Below are 14,354 nucleotides of genomic sequence, written 5' to 3' on the forward strand. Positions count from 1 at the left end.
TGAACTGGTTGAAATTCAAATTCTTTCCTTAAAAGAGAGATTCGAAATCAACATAAAATGCATTTGTAGTTTCTGCCTTTAAAAGGGTACATGGATGACAGAATGTAAATTTTCCTGAAGCCGTCATGAGCTTATGGCACGAACTAAAGAGTAAATCCGGATCAAATCTTTCTGAACTATTTTTCACTAATCAAAGGACAGTTTATACAGATAACACATTGGAGATATCGAAGGGCGAATTATACGTTTGGAAATTGGAAGCATCTTATATATCGACTTAAAAGCGAAAAAAAACTGCATATACTACATAGTTGTGTTTTCTTGTCTTCCCTCTAACTGTTACATTTTCCAGCTACGGGATTACACCAACGTTACAGAAAGAGGTACAGTATAAGAACCCGACAGTCAGCAGCACAAACTGCATATGTTAAAATTGAACTTGCCAAACCACATTTCACTAGTCTCCACTACAAAACCTTCGACAAACTTGAATTACCTCAGGCCGAGTGCATAGGGAGTCTGAAAGTCTATTCTTTGTCAGAAGACAGCACTAGAATTCATCTACCATCAGTAAGATTTGGCGAACTACCTAGCTCCTCGAGCACCAGAACACTGCACTGACACCACTGTTAGTTCACAAGGTGAGGGCTAGCACTCTTGAAAGGAAGTGTGCAGGAGTACGTGACATATCTGACACCATCAAGGAGAACAACAACAAATATCCTGGATAAGGGCTTTGAAGATATTCTCGGATCACCATCCCCATTACCAGCTTCCCTGGGATCAGCTAGCACAGAGACAACTACTGACGAGGTTGGCTTGCTATCAGGTAACTTGCTGCTTTCAGAAGTCCCGTTAAAAGGCTGTGGCTCTGTGTTGTTCACCGTTTTTCCAGTGAGTGGAATTGCCTCATTATGCATGATCCTCCTATTTTTCAGCTTGCCTCCATAATCAGGAGCAGGCGTTGGAGTTTTCTGGGTAACATTGACACTCGAGGAGTTCATAGTTGGAGAAGCAGGTATAATGCCACCAGAATTGGCAGAAGCTGTGGAAATGTCAAACTGGAATACCTCGCTGCACATTCCTGAGTTCAATATCGGTCCTGAAAACCGTTGCATAACAATCAGAGTCAAGGAGTATCAATCAGACAGTCAGATATTCTGACAGGAAATGCCTACAACAAAAATCAAGATGCCTACTTAAGTATTTAATGGAACAGACAAATGAACCCAAAATTCATCCCCTAGAGTTCAGATTTGTTACTTTTTTCCTTCTTCAATCTATTATATGATGAACATTCAGTATAGAAACTCTCAATTAATAAATTATTTTTACACAATAGCAGACTTCAGGTTTGAAGTCAGAACTCCTATTCTGAGATGCAGCAACATTACTCACAAATTTAAAGCATGCTCAAAGCAACATGTCATGACTGTGATTTGCAAGCATACACTGTAAATTTAGTTTGCTTTAGCTTGTACCCTCAGAAAGGGTGACCAAGCAAAATCAGATATTAACATACAGAGGCCATCCTATCCAAGTTAGAAATTCTTCTACTGTCATTTGCAGAGATCAACATACACAGAAGTACAAGACCACAAGAGAATTATAAATTAAGCATTAACAACACATTTAACATCTGGAGATGAATGTATTGTAACAATTTACGAATTTGTAAACCCTCAATAACAAATGTAATAACCTTCATGATTACAATATCATATAAGAGAATGTGTGAATGCAAAAGAGGAATCATCATTCAGGTTAACAAATGAATTTCAAGACAATAAACAAGAATGTGAATATGTGATATTGGTAAACATTAATCTGCTTACCTGCCATTCCTTCACGAAACCACTGTGGCAGTGGCCCATCTGCCGGGGAAGTCTCCTGTGGATGCATATCCTTTCCAGGCAGTGACAAGTAACGAGCTATGGCAACACTAGTCTCTTTATGATCTTTACCTGACTGATCAACATTACCCTTTGAGGCCCTATGTGCCACCGCTTTCTCACTTGCAAGCACAGAATGAATAATCAAATTGCCGTTGATCTTAACATGCTTCCCATTCCTCGGCACATACAACAAAGCAGGCAAGCTCTCACTAGAGTTATGTGCAAGCCGATGCTTCTGCCCAGCTCCATCGGTGTTCCCCGCCATCATTCCAGGATCACTACCGATCATGTCACTACTGTTTAAACCACCTTTAGGTCTTTTACCATGGTTAGTGACACTAAACACCCTAGAATCTGAATGGCCAAAATTTCTAAACATCGCATTGTCACTCCCACCGCTCATTCCAAAACTATGATTGAACCCCGGAACAAAAGCACCAAAGACAAGTGCAACAAACAGCAAACCAAGAAGGCTAACACTTGCCACCTTCTTGGTCTTGGTCTTACTCTTGTTCTCCACAGCCTTCTTGATCTCTGGTTTCTTCGATACCTTTGCTGCAGCTGCCGACTGCTGTGGCTTCAACCGCGGGATCGGAACAAGTGGGACATGGGAACCATGAGGTCGCAGTGCATACCCAGGAACCCACGGGAAATGCATGCCAGGCAACGGCGCCTGTGGATACACCACCCCAGGTGGCGGGCAATTCCCCCCGCCGCTACCGAGCTGCTGCCTCAGTGTGGCATTCTCGGCCACTACGAAGGATATCTTAGAATTGAGGTCATTGATCACCGAGTGCATCGACTTCACCTTCTCCTCCAGTTCCTCGACGTACCGCTTCTTCCTCTGGCGCGACAGCTGCGCGCTCTCGCGGTTCCGCATCAGCCGCGCCACACGGCGCTTGTCGTCTTCCTCGCCGACCGCGCCTCTCTCGTCGGAGTCCTCCGCGGCGGCCCGCGACGCCGAAGCCGACGCCGACGCCAACGGGGAAAGCTCGCCGTCGCCGGATCGGCGGCACTTGGCACCGTCCGAGCTCGCTCCAGGATCCGCCTGCTTCCGCTTGAGGCTCCAATTCGGGGCGCCCCCGCTCCGCCCCTCGTCTGAATCCTCGTGCTTCACCTCGCGGTCGCCGTTGGCCACGGCGGAGTTGGCGGCGGAGGTGGTCGGCGAGGCGGGGGAGGACGCCGTGGGGCCGGATCCGGCGGCGGAGCCCTCGCCGGAGTCGTCGTCTCCGTCGCGGTCAGGGGACCGGAGGAGGAAGTCGTCAACGGAGAAATCGACAGGCAGGTCGAACTCGAGGCCGTCGCAGACTCCGTCGCCGGCGAATTCGCCGAGCGGGAGGCCGCCGCCGGCGAGGGGGAGGTCCGGGTCGAAGAGGTGGGCGGGGTAGTGGCGGAGGTCGAAGGGGGAAGGGTCCAGGAAGGCCGGCTCCGCCATGGCTGCCGCGTCTCGTTGGTGAGGAGGATTCGCGCTAGGGTTTTGGCATCGACGTGCAAGGACGGGAGGAGCGGTAGGGAATTGGAATCCTTTGGAGCTTGTGACTCGCGAGTGGAAATCGACGGAGTCGGGGATTGACGAGCTCGTGCTCGGGAGCTGCTCGGGACGTGGCGATCCGGCTTTCCTTACTCGTAGTTTCCGAACATAACCCTCATCACTGGTGTGACAAGTGGGCCCGTGCTTAGCTCGGACCCATGTGTCTTCATCGTCTCTACTAGACGGGTCAGTGTGACTGCGTGGGTAGCAGCCAGATCTAGGCGCCTGACGTTGGTGGCGTGCTACGTGAGTAACGCAGAAGTTAAGACGCCTGGGACTGTGTGCGCTGGTATGTGGGACCATGGCCCGCCAGTGTTTGGTGTCGATAACGTGGGTAAGGATAGAACCCGTTAGAAAAGTGGCAGTACAAGGACACAAGGTTTTGTTCGGGAAGGTTCGGGTGCGTGGGTAGGTGAGTCGTGCAGCGAATGTGACGATTTTGGAAAAGTAATTTTTACTATTTTGTTGAAAGCTTTACAGGTGTATTGCAGCGAATAAAAATATAAATATTAAATATATTATTATTAAGTATAAATTTTAAAGTATTAAGATATGGATACATTGTCGAATGATTGGGAGTAATGTTGTAGTTTGATTTCAAATATGATTAAAAAAAGAATGAGATTATCTCCTAGATTATCTGTTTTTTTTTATTTATTTTTATTAAAAACAGATCTTATATTTGTAGCCAATAACGAGACGGAGAAACTACAGGACGAGAATGAATAGTAAAAATAGTAAATTATTTAAATTTTGGATGGTTTTATTATATAGGAGAAGAGTAAAGGAAGAAGTGATGAGAAAACTAACTTGTATTTTAGTATTTTATATAATAGAGATCAGCTTATTCCCATTTGTATATTTTCAAAACTAGATTTCATGAGGTTTCTATCCAAAGGTTTATCACATTTTGCAAACATCATCAGTCTATCATAAATACTTATCATTTTGATTAAGATTTTATCAAAATTTTAAAACTTTGACCATCAATAACTTACAGAATATTTAGTTCATAACTATAAAAATCATATATGTAGATTTATTTTGAAAAATACTTTTATAATATTATATTTTTATTTGATATTATAATTATATTTTAATAAAATAATAATAATCAAAGTTACCTATCGTCATAAAAAATCAAAAAATTATTTATGACAAGAGGGAATATAAATCTTTCCAGTTTGCTGTCCAATATAAAAGACATTGGCTCTTCTACATTTTCGAATATCATTGGCTACAATCACGGCCGCGGCTCAACTTCAGTTGTGGAAGCCTTTCTAATCTTCAATTGGACTTGGCAATTTTTGGAAAATTTTATGGCTTGCAACAATTTTAAACCAGACCCATAAAAAACTGTACACGTAATCAAGTGGATGAAAACACTCTGAAATTATCTTATGGTGCTAGTTAGTGCCTCAGTAGGGCTTAATGGAAAATTATTCCGCCCTTGCTTCACTTCTAATCATCGGCCCGTGTGCGTGTGACGTTGGTACGTGCATGATGGGAGCTTACGCTTCTTGGATGAGTTCTGGGCAGTGTGCATGAGACGTGGTTTCATCATTTCTGGCTTGAGCTTTGTGAGCTTTCCCTTGCGTTGAAGCAACAACAAGATCACAGGATTGTCTAGAAAAGAATATCAAAGGTGTAAAGGTCAGGTGGGGTTGTGGCGCATTCAGTTCACTTCTCCCGTTTTTTCGCCAGACCACAAACAATTCTACACTATCTTCAACGGTTTTTCTTTAGAGGATATAATCTCTTCACGATCGGATTTTCATTCACTTCAGCGCTCTAATGGTTTTTCTTCACGATTTTCATTATAAAGGGATTCTCAAGGTCATTCCATTTAGGACATGATTCTCTCTCCTTTCCCTTCACGATTCCCCTCGAAGGGAAGCTGTTAGAGATGAGAGAAAATAAAAGAAATGAGAACAGAGGAAGGAATCAGAAAGGGAACAAAATAAAGAGAATATGGTTAGAGATGGTCTAATGTTCAGTTTATGAAAGCAATTTTTGCTCCCAGCATTGCGACTTCATGGTCAGTTTCTTCTCCCTCTCTACTTCCCATCTCTGGCTCTGCCTAGATGGTTCGTCCACCTAGATGGCAAGGCGTTGCCTGTTGAGTTCCCAAGTTTGTGGTGAGTCTCGGGATGTTTGTATCACCCCGACAAGTTGAGTAAGAAATCCGAAGCTTGATCTTTGTGGTCGCTTTGGTGAGGATAGGGTTAGAAAAGACTCAACTCTTTGTGGGTTCCTCAACGGAGACGTAGGCATTTCTTTGTGGAGTGACCGAACTCCGGTAAACAAATTCTTGTGTCAACTTTGTTCAGTTTCTAGCATTTGTTTATACTCTTTCGTTTGAATAGAATTCTAGGGTTTAAACCAGATCTATTTCGTTGTAAAGTTTGAGCTGCAGGTATTTGGTCTTATAGGCTGTCATACATCTACTGATGCTTGGTAACTTATAAAATTGTCACACATTATCTCAGATTTGCTCCAGTTCAAGCTTTCTCAAAAAGTCTGGTGTATCCGCACTTTTCTTCGGAACCTCCGTACAAGTGCGGAGGTTCCAGACAAAAGTGCGAAAGGTTCAAACTTTTTTAATCCGCTGTTTTAAGTTTGCAGAATTTTTAGATTTCGCTATTCACCCCCTCTATGCGACATTTCACATTCGACTTCGTATGAAAAGTTAATAATTTTTGCAACCTATTACCACATGCGGATCGTACAAGAAGCTGTCTGTGTAAAAGTTATTTCAAGTGAACTGCCTCTGATAATAGCGATAATTTTCAGAGACAGTTCCTTATGTGAACCTATAGTAATGTATTGCAAAAATTCATAATTTTTTCATACGAAGTCGAATAAGAACAAACTTTATATGAAAATTATAGCCATCGATGAGATCTGTAACTTTGTAGTTGATTTTCTTTTCATTTGAAGTTATTAAATATCCAAATAATCGTTTAAAGTTTCAGACAGAAGAGATCAAAAGGATTGCTTATACTATTAGTATCACTAATACTTCTATGGCGAGATGTTAAGGACATATCGTGCGATCTGAAAGGTCATGGGCTCGAGTGCCATATTTTGCGCAAAAAATCTTATGACTTGGCTGAGAGAATCTGAGCTATACTGTATATTTGTTTCCCTTTTTGGAAAAAAATATCAATCCTCGAAATTAATTACAAGAATCGGTCTGCTTAAAGAACTGACTGTGAAAATTGAATTACCAGAGACGGTCCGCTTAAGGAACCATCTGTAGAAAGCCTATGATAATATGTTTCTACATGCGGTTCAGTCTCTTTTGCGTATTTGAAAATCGTCTATTTACACAGACATTTGATTAGAGACGGGTGGCTAAACGATAGTACAAATGGGTAATCACCGCCTCTAAAAATAGTTTTTTACTATTATTTTTTAAGAAACTCTAATACAATATGCAGACACACGTATACACTCGTATTACCACACTTACACCTCACACCATACCTACTAAAAACTAGAGATACGGAGCTTAATAAAGTTACTATATATGATTCGTTGTCAAATTTAGTGTTTGACCTTAATAAGTAGAGATACAACTAATTTCACCAACCACGAAAGCATTCCACGCTTAGTGAGTGGAGGATATATGTTTGGAGATGGAGTGACTTGTTTTCCAGGAAGGAAATGGAGTGAATTACTTGTGCCGTGCCATTTGAAATATCAGTGGAGATGCAATGACCACGTGGCACTTTTCACACCGGTGACTAGCGTGTACTCATGTTAAACAAATCGGCACAGAGAAAAAACACCGGCCCCGGATCGGGAACACGGAATTTGAACGGAAGCACAATGTTGTGCGGAGACTTGAGTTTGCGTGTGAATCGGAGGTCCCACGGCCCGCGCCGCCTACCCTTATCTGGGCCGCTGGATCCCACACGAACGGCCACGGCCAGCCTCCTCGAGCCGATTCCAAGCCCGGGCTCGTCGTCTCATCCGCCCCGCCCCGCCCCGCCCCGCAGATCCACGCACGCGGCGTCAAAAAATCCGGAGCCGTGCTGGCGCTGGGAACTCCCCTGCCTCTTTCCTCTCGGGCTCGGGCACCGCTTCGCCTTCTCCGCACAGCAGCAGCCGCCGCTTAGGGATCGGGACGCGGAAGGCGGATAGGGGAGGACGCGAGGGAAGGGCAGGCGACTCGTCCCGTCCGCGGCAGCTTCCTTCCCTCTCCGCCGCCCCCGCGTTCCCTGGGCCCCGCCTGCGCCCCCTACCGCCGCCGCACGATGAGCTCCTCCACCTCCTCCTCCCCCACTGCCGACGCCACCGTTGCCGCGTCACCGACCCCCGCCGCTGACGAGGGGCGGGCGACGGAGGTGGTGGTGGACGATAGGGTCGCTTCCCACGTGGACCCGTTCCTCGTCGAGGCGCTTGACAACCCTCGCCACCGCCTCATGGGTAAGTCTCTGGCCGCCTGACGCCTTATCTCCTTAGCTTTCTCCTTCGCGCGCGGCTGTGGTTTGGGGTGCCGTGGGGCGGTGCATGTGCCGATGTTATGGCTACGGTGGGTTCGCGTGGATGGGCGGTAGGATTTGGGCTTGGACTCGTGCGTTCTTTCTCTACTAGGGTTTGGTCCTGGTGCGTTCTAGGTGTGGAATTGGGGATTAGAATCTCCTTTGGCTTGATGCGCCCCGCGGTAAGGTGAGACAGTGATGAAGTACGAGAATTCCTATGAATTGCTAAATTCTGCTTTTATGTCTGCTCCTGAAGCTTTTTGTGTTGTGATGGCTTGCATGACTGGTGCCACTTAATAGAATGCTGATATACTTCTGGTGTGCACTCAGATGAGTCAGATAACCGTACTAACAGATCCTGTAGTTTGGCTCTTTTTAAATTGGGTTAGTGTATCTGAAATCGCTGATTATTGTTGCTTTGAGCTTTAATTGTTGGGAATCACACTGCTTTTTCTAGTAGCTGGTGTAGTCGAATGACACTAGCATTGTTTGAGAAGTGTTGGAATAAAATGTGAAGTATCCTATGAATCAGGGATTTATAAATTTATGAATGGTCTTGAGCTTAGGTTGTAGTTCAATGAACTATAAGCTGAAATTAAGTATTTGAGGTATTGGTAATATAAATGATTTAATATGAACTAAATGGACCACATTGAAATGTAGCTCTCTTATAAGTGGCGAAAAGCACGGAGTAGATTATGTTCATTGTTTTGGTACTGTCAAATAATGGGACTGTAATGCCATACTATCGTCTGGACTGTCAGTTCTCTAAAGAATTCATGAATAGTATTTTTATGTTTCATGTTTAGTCGATAATTATTCCTTGAGAAATGCTACATGTTCTTCATTCTCTGCCTACTATGTTCCCATTGTTCAGGTGATAATTGATGTTAAATGGAAATATTTCATATCCAACTCAACAAGTGATTAATGTTATAGGTTCCAACAATCTAGGAAAATGTGTTTCCGTCTAGGCATTTCTTGTTGCTTGACACATCACCAATCTTGTTCAATGTATACCTATAAATTCACTACTGGGGATATCTTTGCTTGAACTAGAGAAAAGCCACATGGAGGGAGCTCGGTGCTTGTTTACCTTCATCTCAATATCTCAATGAGGTGATTAGGAATTGATCCGTTCACCTACTGTTCTCTGTTCTTCATTTGCAGCTGTTTTCTATTCTTCCTTTCCGTCTTTTCAAGCTTGTGTTGTAGATGGAATAGAACAATCTTGATAACGTTAGATTTAGGGTTGCTCCACTATGTGGGCTTTATGTAGGTCTAATTGTTATGGTGGGGGCATCAATACTAACGGGGTAGTGAAGGACGACGCGCAGACACATGAGGTGAAGCCGCTTGACCCTGAAATTTGCGCACACACATGAGGTGAAACCGCTTGACCCTGAAATTTGCGCACAAGTCTAGGAAGTTTATCTCCAGGGGGCTGATCTTTAGATAGTTTGGGGCTTATCTTTTCTTAGCTTGAATAAGTTGGGAAAGTCACCTCTAATTCAGGGACATCATCTCTTGTTTTTTACTCTATCTCTAAGATCTGTGTCTTAGGACTGGCTCTATATAATGACACACTTGACAGTCCTATTGATTGAAAAATGAAGAGGTCCCTTCTTCGTCCACACCCCTGTGTGCCATCTTCTGGCACATGCACTCTTCCTGGCCATGCCACAGTGTCTAGGAGGGGAACATGGTTCCCCCCATCACTCTGTTCTCTCCCACCAGACTGTAACAACATGGTATAATACGTTTTGCAATTTTTTTTTGTCTCTTTCATTCCTTAAACCATTTTTTCTGTGAGGTTTGTGCCTTCCTGCGCCTCATCTGAGCTCCTAGGCATGCGCTTTGTGCATATTTGACTGCACTTTTTATATGTACATCAAACCATAATATGCTTCTTATGCAACAAACACAAAATATACCTAAATCTGTACCATCGCATTTGAGGTTTTAACTCTCTGATATTTGTCTTGTTAAATTGTTGTTCAATTCATTTGTTTATCATTTCCTTAAATTGTTATCTGTAAGAAGAAAATGGAATAACTTATGTGTGAATCCTCACCTGAAAATATCTTGTCGAGGTAACTAATGAGTGGTGTAATTGATATAAATAACTGAATTTGGGCAGTGAGATGGTTGTTATAGCGTAGAGCTTCTAATCTTTTGTTAGTTATTGAATGTTTGAAAAATAATACGTGGTGTCAATTTGTGGTTTGAAGAAGTTCGCTGGTCGATAATATAAATCCTTTTCATGGTTTTATATCTACATTTTTTGTTATCAGGTATTTCTTCACATTTAGTCATTCATTACTACATAATCATTCCAGTTCTCTCTTATTTCAGTTTTGCGGATGGAACTGGATATACAGAAATTTATGCAGAACCCTCAGCTGCAAGAATTTGAATTCCAGAACTTTCCAACTTCTTACCTCCGCTGTGCTGCTCATCGTGTTGCACAACATTATGGCTTAGAGACTATAGTAGCAGATAGTTTAGTAGATGGTTCAGTTAGCAGGATAGTTGCAAGAAAAACACCAGAAAGCAGATATCCAGCAATTGCTTTATCAGAAGTTCCCAGCAGACAAGCAAGAAACGACCATGAGGCAGCAGAGAAGCTCAAGTTTGTCATCTATCAAAGGCCCAAAGCATCTCAAAATGGCGCAGCTGATGCTGGAAACAAGAGTGGTGCATTAAAAACTGTTGAAGAGAGGATAGATGAATATAATAAAGCACGTGCACGCATCTTCAATGGTTCCATTTCTGCAGACACTGATGCTACAAGTGATCTGGTAGCTCTTTCCTTTGGCAGAGATGAGCCAGTGAATGTTGAGCCTTCTGTTGATGAGAACAAAGTCAGCATAATGAACAGCCGTTCTAGGGTTGCTGTTTTTAAGGATGCTGAAAAAGATCGTAGTGACCCGGACTACGATCGGAATTACAAAAGGTTAGCATAGTCATCAGTTAATTTCTGTTGCCACCACTTGATGTTAATGATGAGATGATGAAGCAGTAACATATAAGCTGTTGCAGGTATGTTAGGAGTCCAGTGCCTGACTTCAACATGAGCCCTGCTGCCTTCAATTTTGTTGTGCCCCAGTTTATGCAGTATGGGGTTGGTTATATGCAATCTGCTGGCATGTCAACAAACCAACCTACTGTGTACTTTGGTCAACCTGATCTATCTATGGGGTCGTCTTCTGGAGCAGCTGTTTACCCACATTGGCCAACCCCAGCAATGATGTATCCTCATTGCTATGACAACGTTGGCCCTATGGTTTCTCAGGTGAGCCTATCACTGGGTTCTGACATTGCATATCCTTTGTAAGTTTAAGTGTTTTCTGAGTGTATATGCAGCTTAAGATGTAGTCCCTGCAGTAGCAGCCCTATTCTGTATTTGGTGAAGCATTGGAACTTGGATTTTTTGTGTGTGTTCAAGCTTTCAATTTTTCAATAGTAGTGCAACTATTGATTGCCTGGTTTGACTTGGATAGCCAACAAAATATATTCTGGTGCTAAAAAATTAGTAGACCAAAAAGAAATCTGTTTTCCGGAACTTGAGATGAAAATCTGTACATACTATTTGTGTATGATATCTATGTACATACAAAGATATTGTAGGTCGAACTTAAAAATTGATTAACTGTATGCTTTTCAGAATGTCACTTTTGTGTGACTTGAGGGATTAGTTATGATCCCTTTTGCTTGGCTTGATATAGGAGCCCTTTTACATTTTTTTTTCTTTGCAAAGCCTTCTTTTACATGCATCAAAGGTTCTTCAATAATCCGATAAGAAAAGATAATCTTTTTACATTTTTTTTTTCTTTGCAAAGCCTTCTTTTACATGCATCAAAGGTTCTTCAATAATCCGATAAGAAAAGATAATCTTTCATTGGTGCTATCACTTTGTTCCATGTCCCAAAACGACCCACTTTTTCTTCCCAGTAGGATGGTGCAATTTCTAGTTTTAAGTTTGAATCCTATGTCTAGATCTGATTTGTTGTATTGCTTGTCACGAGCTTTTTACTTTATGCTCTCCAGTATCCTTGACAGGTAAAGAATGCTCTTGGTTATCATGTACAGTCTGTTCTCTCTCAAAAAAAAAAAAAAAACCCCTATGAGTTCGATTCATTTAGGATGCCATTTTTCTGAAATAATGACCAATATATTATTCTTCTGCAGGTTCCCCTCTACCAGTCCTTCAACCATGGTTAGGATATTCTACTTGCTGGAAAGTTGGGAACAACTCTTGTTGAACTTGCTATATTGTGTTGTCGTATGTTATGTGGAGTCTATCTCGGAGTCAGGCCATTTCTAGTACCAAATTTCGTGTAGCGTCAGACGTAGTTGTATAAGGAGTCCTAATTCGATGAAACTATTATTATGAACTAGTCTAAAACTGCGGTGCTTGTCTAATTTCTAGCTTTCTGCCATTAATTTCGATCCGTTCCTAAAACAGTGCCGAGCCGGTAACCTTGGGCTGTTGGTGCTAATTACTGTCCGGCTGCCGTTTGCCAGCAGTAAGTGGTTTCTTGGCGGTCCGTTTAAACACGGAACCCCTCTATTTGGTTTTTGTTACGACCGAAATGATAATACCACGGAACAGGTACCTGTTCGCAATAGGCACTCGTCTCTCGAATGAACATAACTATTCATTATGTATAAATATTAACATCTATCAATAAGAAAATTAATAATTAAATTTATTGTTGTCTCTATTTTACATTGTAATTTTAGTTTTAACACGTTATCATCATACTCTCGGCTAAGCGATCAAAGAACAAACAAGACACGAAAGCCTCTGCATAGAGAAGATATCCAACCAAGTGTCAATGACGTCCATTCTCGGTGCAAGGATTTGCTGACGGTCATCACGCTCTACTGAGTTCAAGCACAGTCAAGCACAGAGGTGCGAAGGTCTTCCTCCATCAAAGGTGAGAACCATGGAGAATTGGGACTTACCATCTCTCCCAATGTCGTTGGAGACGGCTTTGCTCTTCATCTTATCTTTGTTGAATCATCCCTGTCGGCATCCACTTAGCCACCGACTTCACTTGGATCGCCACCGCTGAGCCCCAGGATTCTATTGTGGCCGAGGACGTCGACCCTACCATGGCTGTCGCGTGCGTTAGGACATGGCCACAACAATAGTGGCCTCTCCACCACTGTGACCCCGGTGACACTTTCGGATGGCAACGACGTGGCAACCAAATCCCCTTTCCCGACATCGGCCACACCCCCTCCATGTTGGACCCTCCTGCGCGACGCGGCCGGTGTCGGCCCACGCCTTCCCACCGACGACAACGGAGGCATGGTGTCTTTCTTCACCGTGGTTGTTGGTGAATCTAGCTAGGTGGGGGCCACCCTAGGGCACCCGAGCTTCGTAATCAGCACCATGGCATCACGTCGAGGTGTGCCACCCTTCTTCACCGAGTCGACGCTGGTGACACCTTCTTCCTCCACGTCTTCGATGAACTCCGCCTCCACACCTCTGGCTCATCGGCTCTGGCGCACGACAACCGAAGCGGCCAACCGTCGTCTAGACCACAAGTCGTGGGATCCGGAGACCCATGGCATCCCCTACAACAACATCTAGGCAGCGTGGCCCGGTGGCGCTGCAGCACGAAGGCGACGGCGATGGGGCAGCGCATCAACGCAAGCAGTGTGTGTGGTGCGGTGGCCATGGTGGGGAAACCCTACCCTAATCGTTGCCCCACCCTAGTTATATGCGGTCGTGCGTGCGCCCTAACCTGGGTTGGCCGAAAGGCCACCAAGGCCCAGGCCCAGGCTGTGGCCTGTCGTCCACCCGCGTGCTAACCCGCTCCCGGCCCCTAGCGCCTACTCAGGCCATTTTGCAAGAAACCCCTTGTGTTTCCAACATATTGCAAAATATGTCCAACAACTACTAGTACTATTTATTAAGTACTTGTCATGTTTAGGTCTCTGATGTTTACTATAATTATATCATGTATTTTTCTTATTGCAATTTAACATTGTAGACCATGTGTTTCTTGATTATTATGCATTGTTTAATGTGTTTGCTTCATGCAATCCCTATAATATGCTATTATTATTATGCCCTTGTTAATTTTGCAATTAAGATTATTTTCTTGCAGAATTACACATTAATTCACCTTAATTAAGCCCAAAGTGCTTTTATGCCTAATAAATGCTTAATTCAAGCAAAATTAAAATGCAAAATCAAATAAAGTGATTACCTCCATTTAATATTTATGAAACATAAGGTAATGGAACTATAGATCTACTGCATATTTACATATTATCCACCATTACTGTGAGGTATATATTTTGTCATCTTGACTTAATGACTATATTCAATGTGCTCTTCCAAATATACTATTTAGCCTAACACAAGGTAATAGGAACATAGGAATCTACTGATAAATATCAAATTATATCTCCTACTAC

The 14,354-nt window shown here is 43.2% G+C and overlaps 2 protein-coding genes across 2 annotated transcripts; one reads left to right on the top strand and one right to left on the bottom strand.

The window, feature by feature from the left end:
- Positions 1 to 239: 239 nt before the first annotated feature.
- Positions 240 to 3,523, bottom strand: LOC133884593 (bZIP transcription factor 39-like). The gene is made up of 2 exons (XM_062324058.1): positions 1,836 to 3,523; positions 240 to 1,102 (listed from the first exon to the last, which is right to left on the bottom strand). Exons 1-2 carry the CDS (start codon positions 3,328 to 3,330, stop codon positions 630 to 632), a joined length of 1,968 nt encoding a protein of 655 aa, XP_062180042.1. The 5' UTR covers positions 3,331 to 3,523; the 3' UTR covers positions 240 to 629.
- Positions 3,524 to 7,424: 3,901 nt separating this feature from the next.
- LOC133884316 (uncharacterized) lies at positions 7,425 to 12,341 on the top strand. The gene is made up of 4 exons (XM_062323676.1): positions 7,425 to 7,860; positions 10,272 to 10,872; positions 10,959 to 11,211; positions 12,108 to 12,341. Exons 1-4 carry the CDS (start codon positions 7,689 to 7,691, stop codon positions 12,138 to 12,140), a joined length of 1,059 nt encoding a protein of 352 aa, XP_062179660.1. The 5' UTR covers positions 7,425 to 7,688; the 3' UTR covers positions 12,141 to 12,341.
- Positions 12,342 to 14,354: the final 2,013 nt, after the last annotated feature.

This window comes from Phragmites australis, chromosome 11 (genome assembly GCF_958298935.1).
Source record: "Phragmites australis chromosome 11, lpPhrAust1.1, whole genome shotgun sequence".
NCBI lineage: Eukaryota > Viridiplantae > Streptophyta > Magnoliopsida > Poales > Poaceae > Phragmites > Phragmites australis.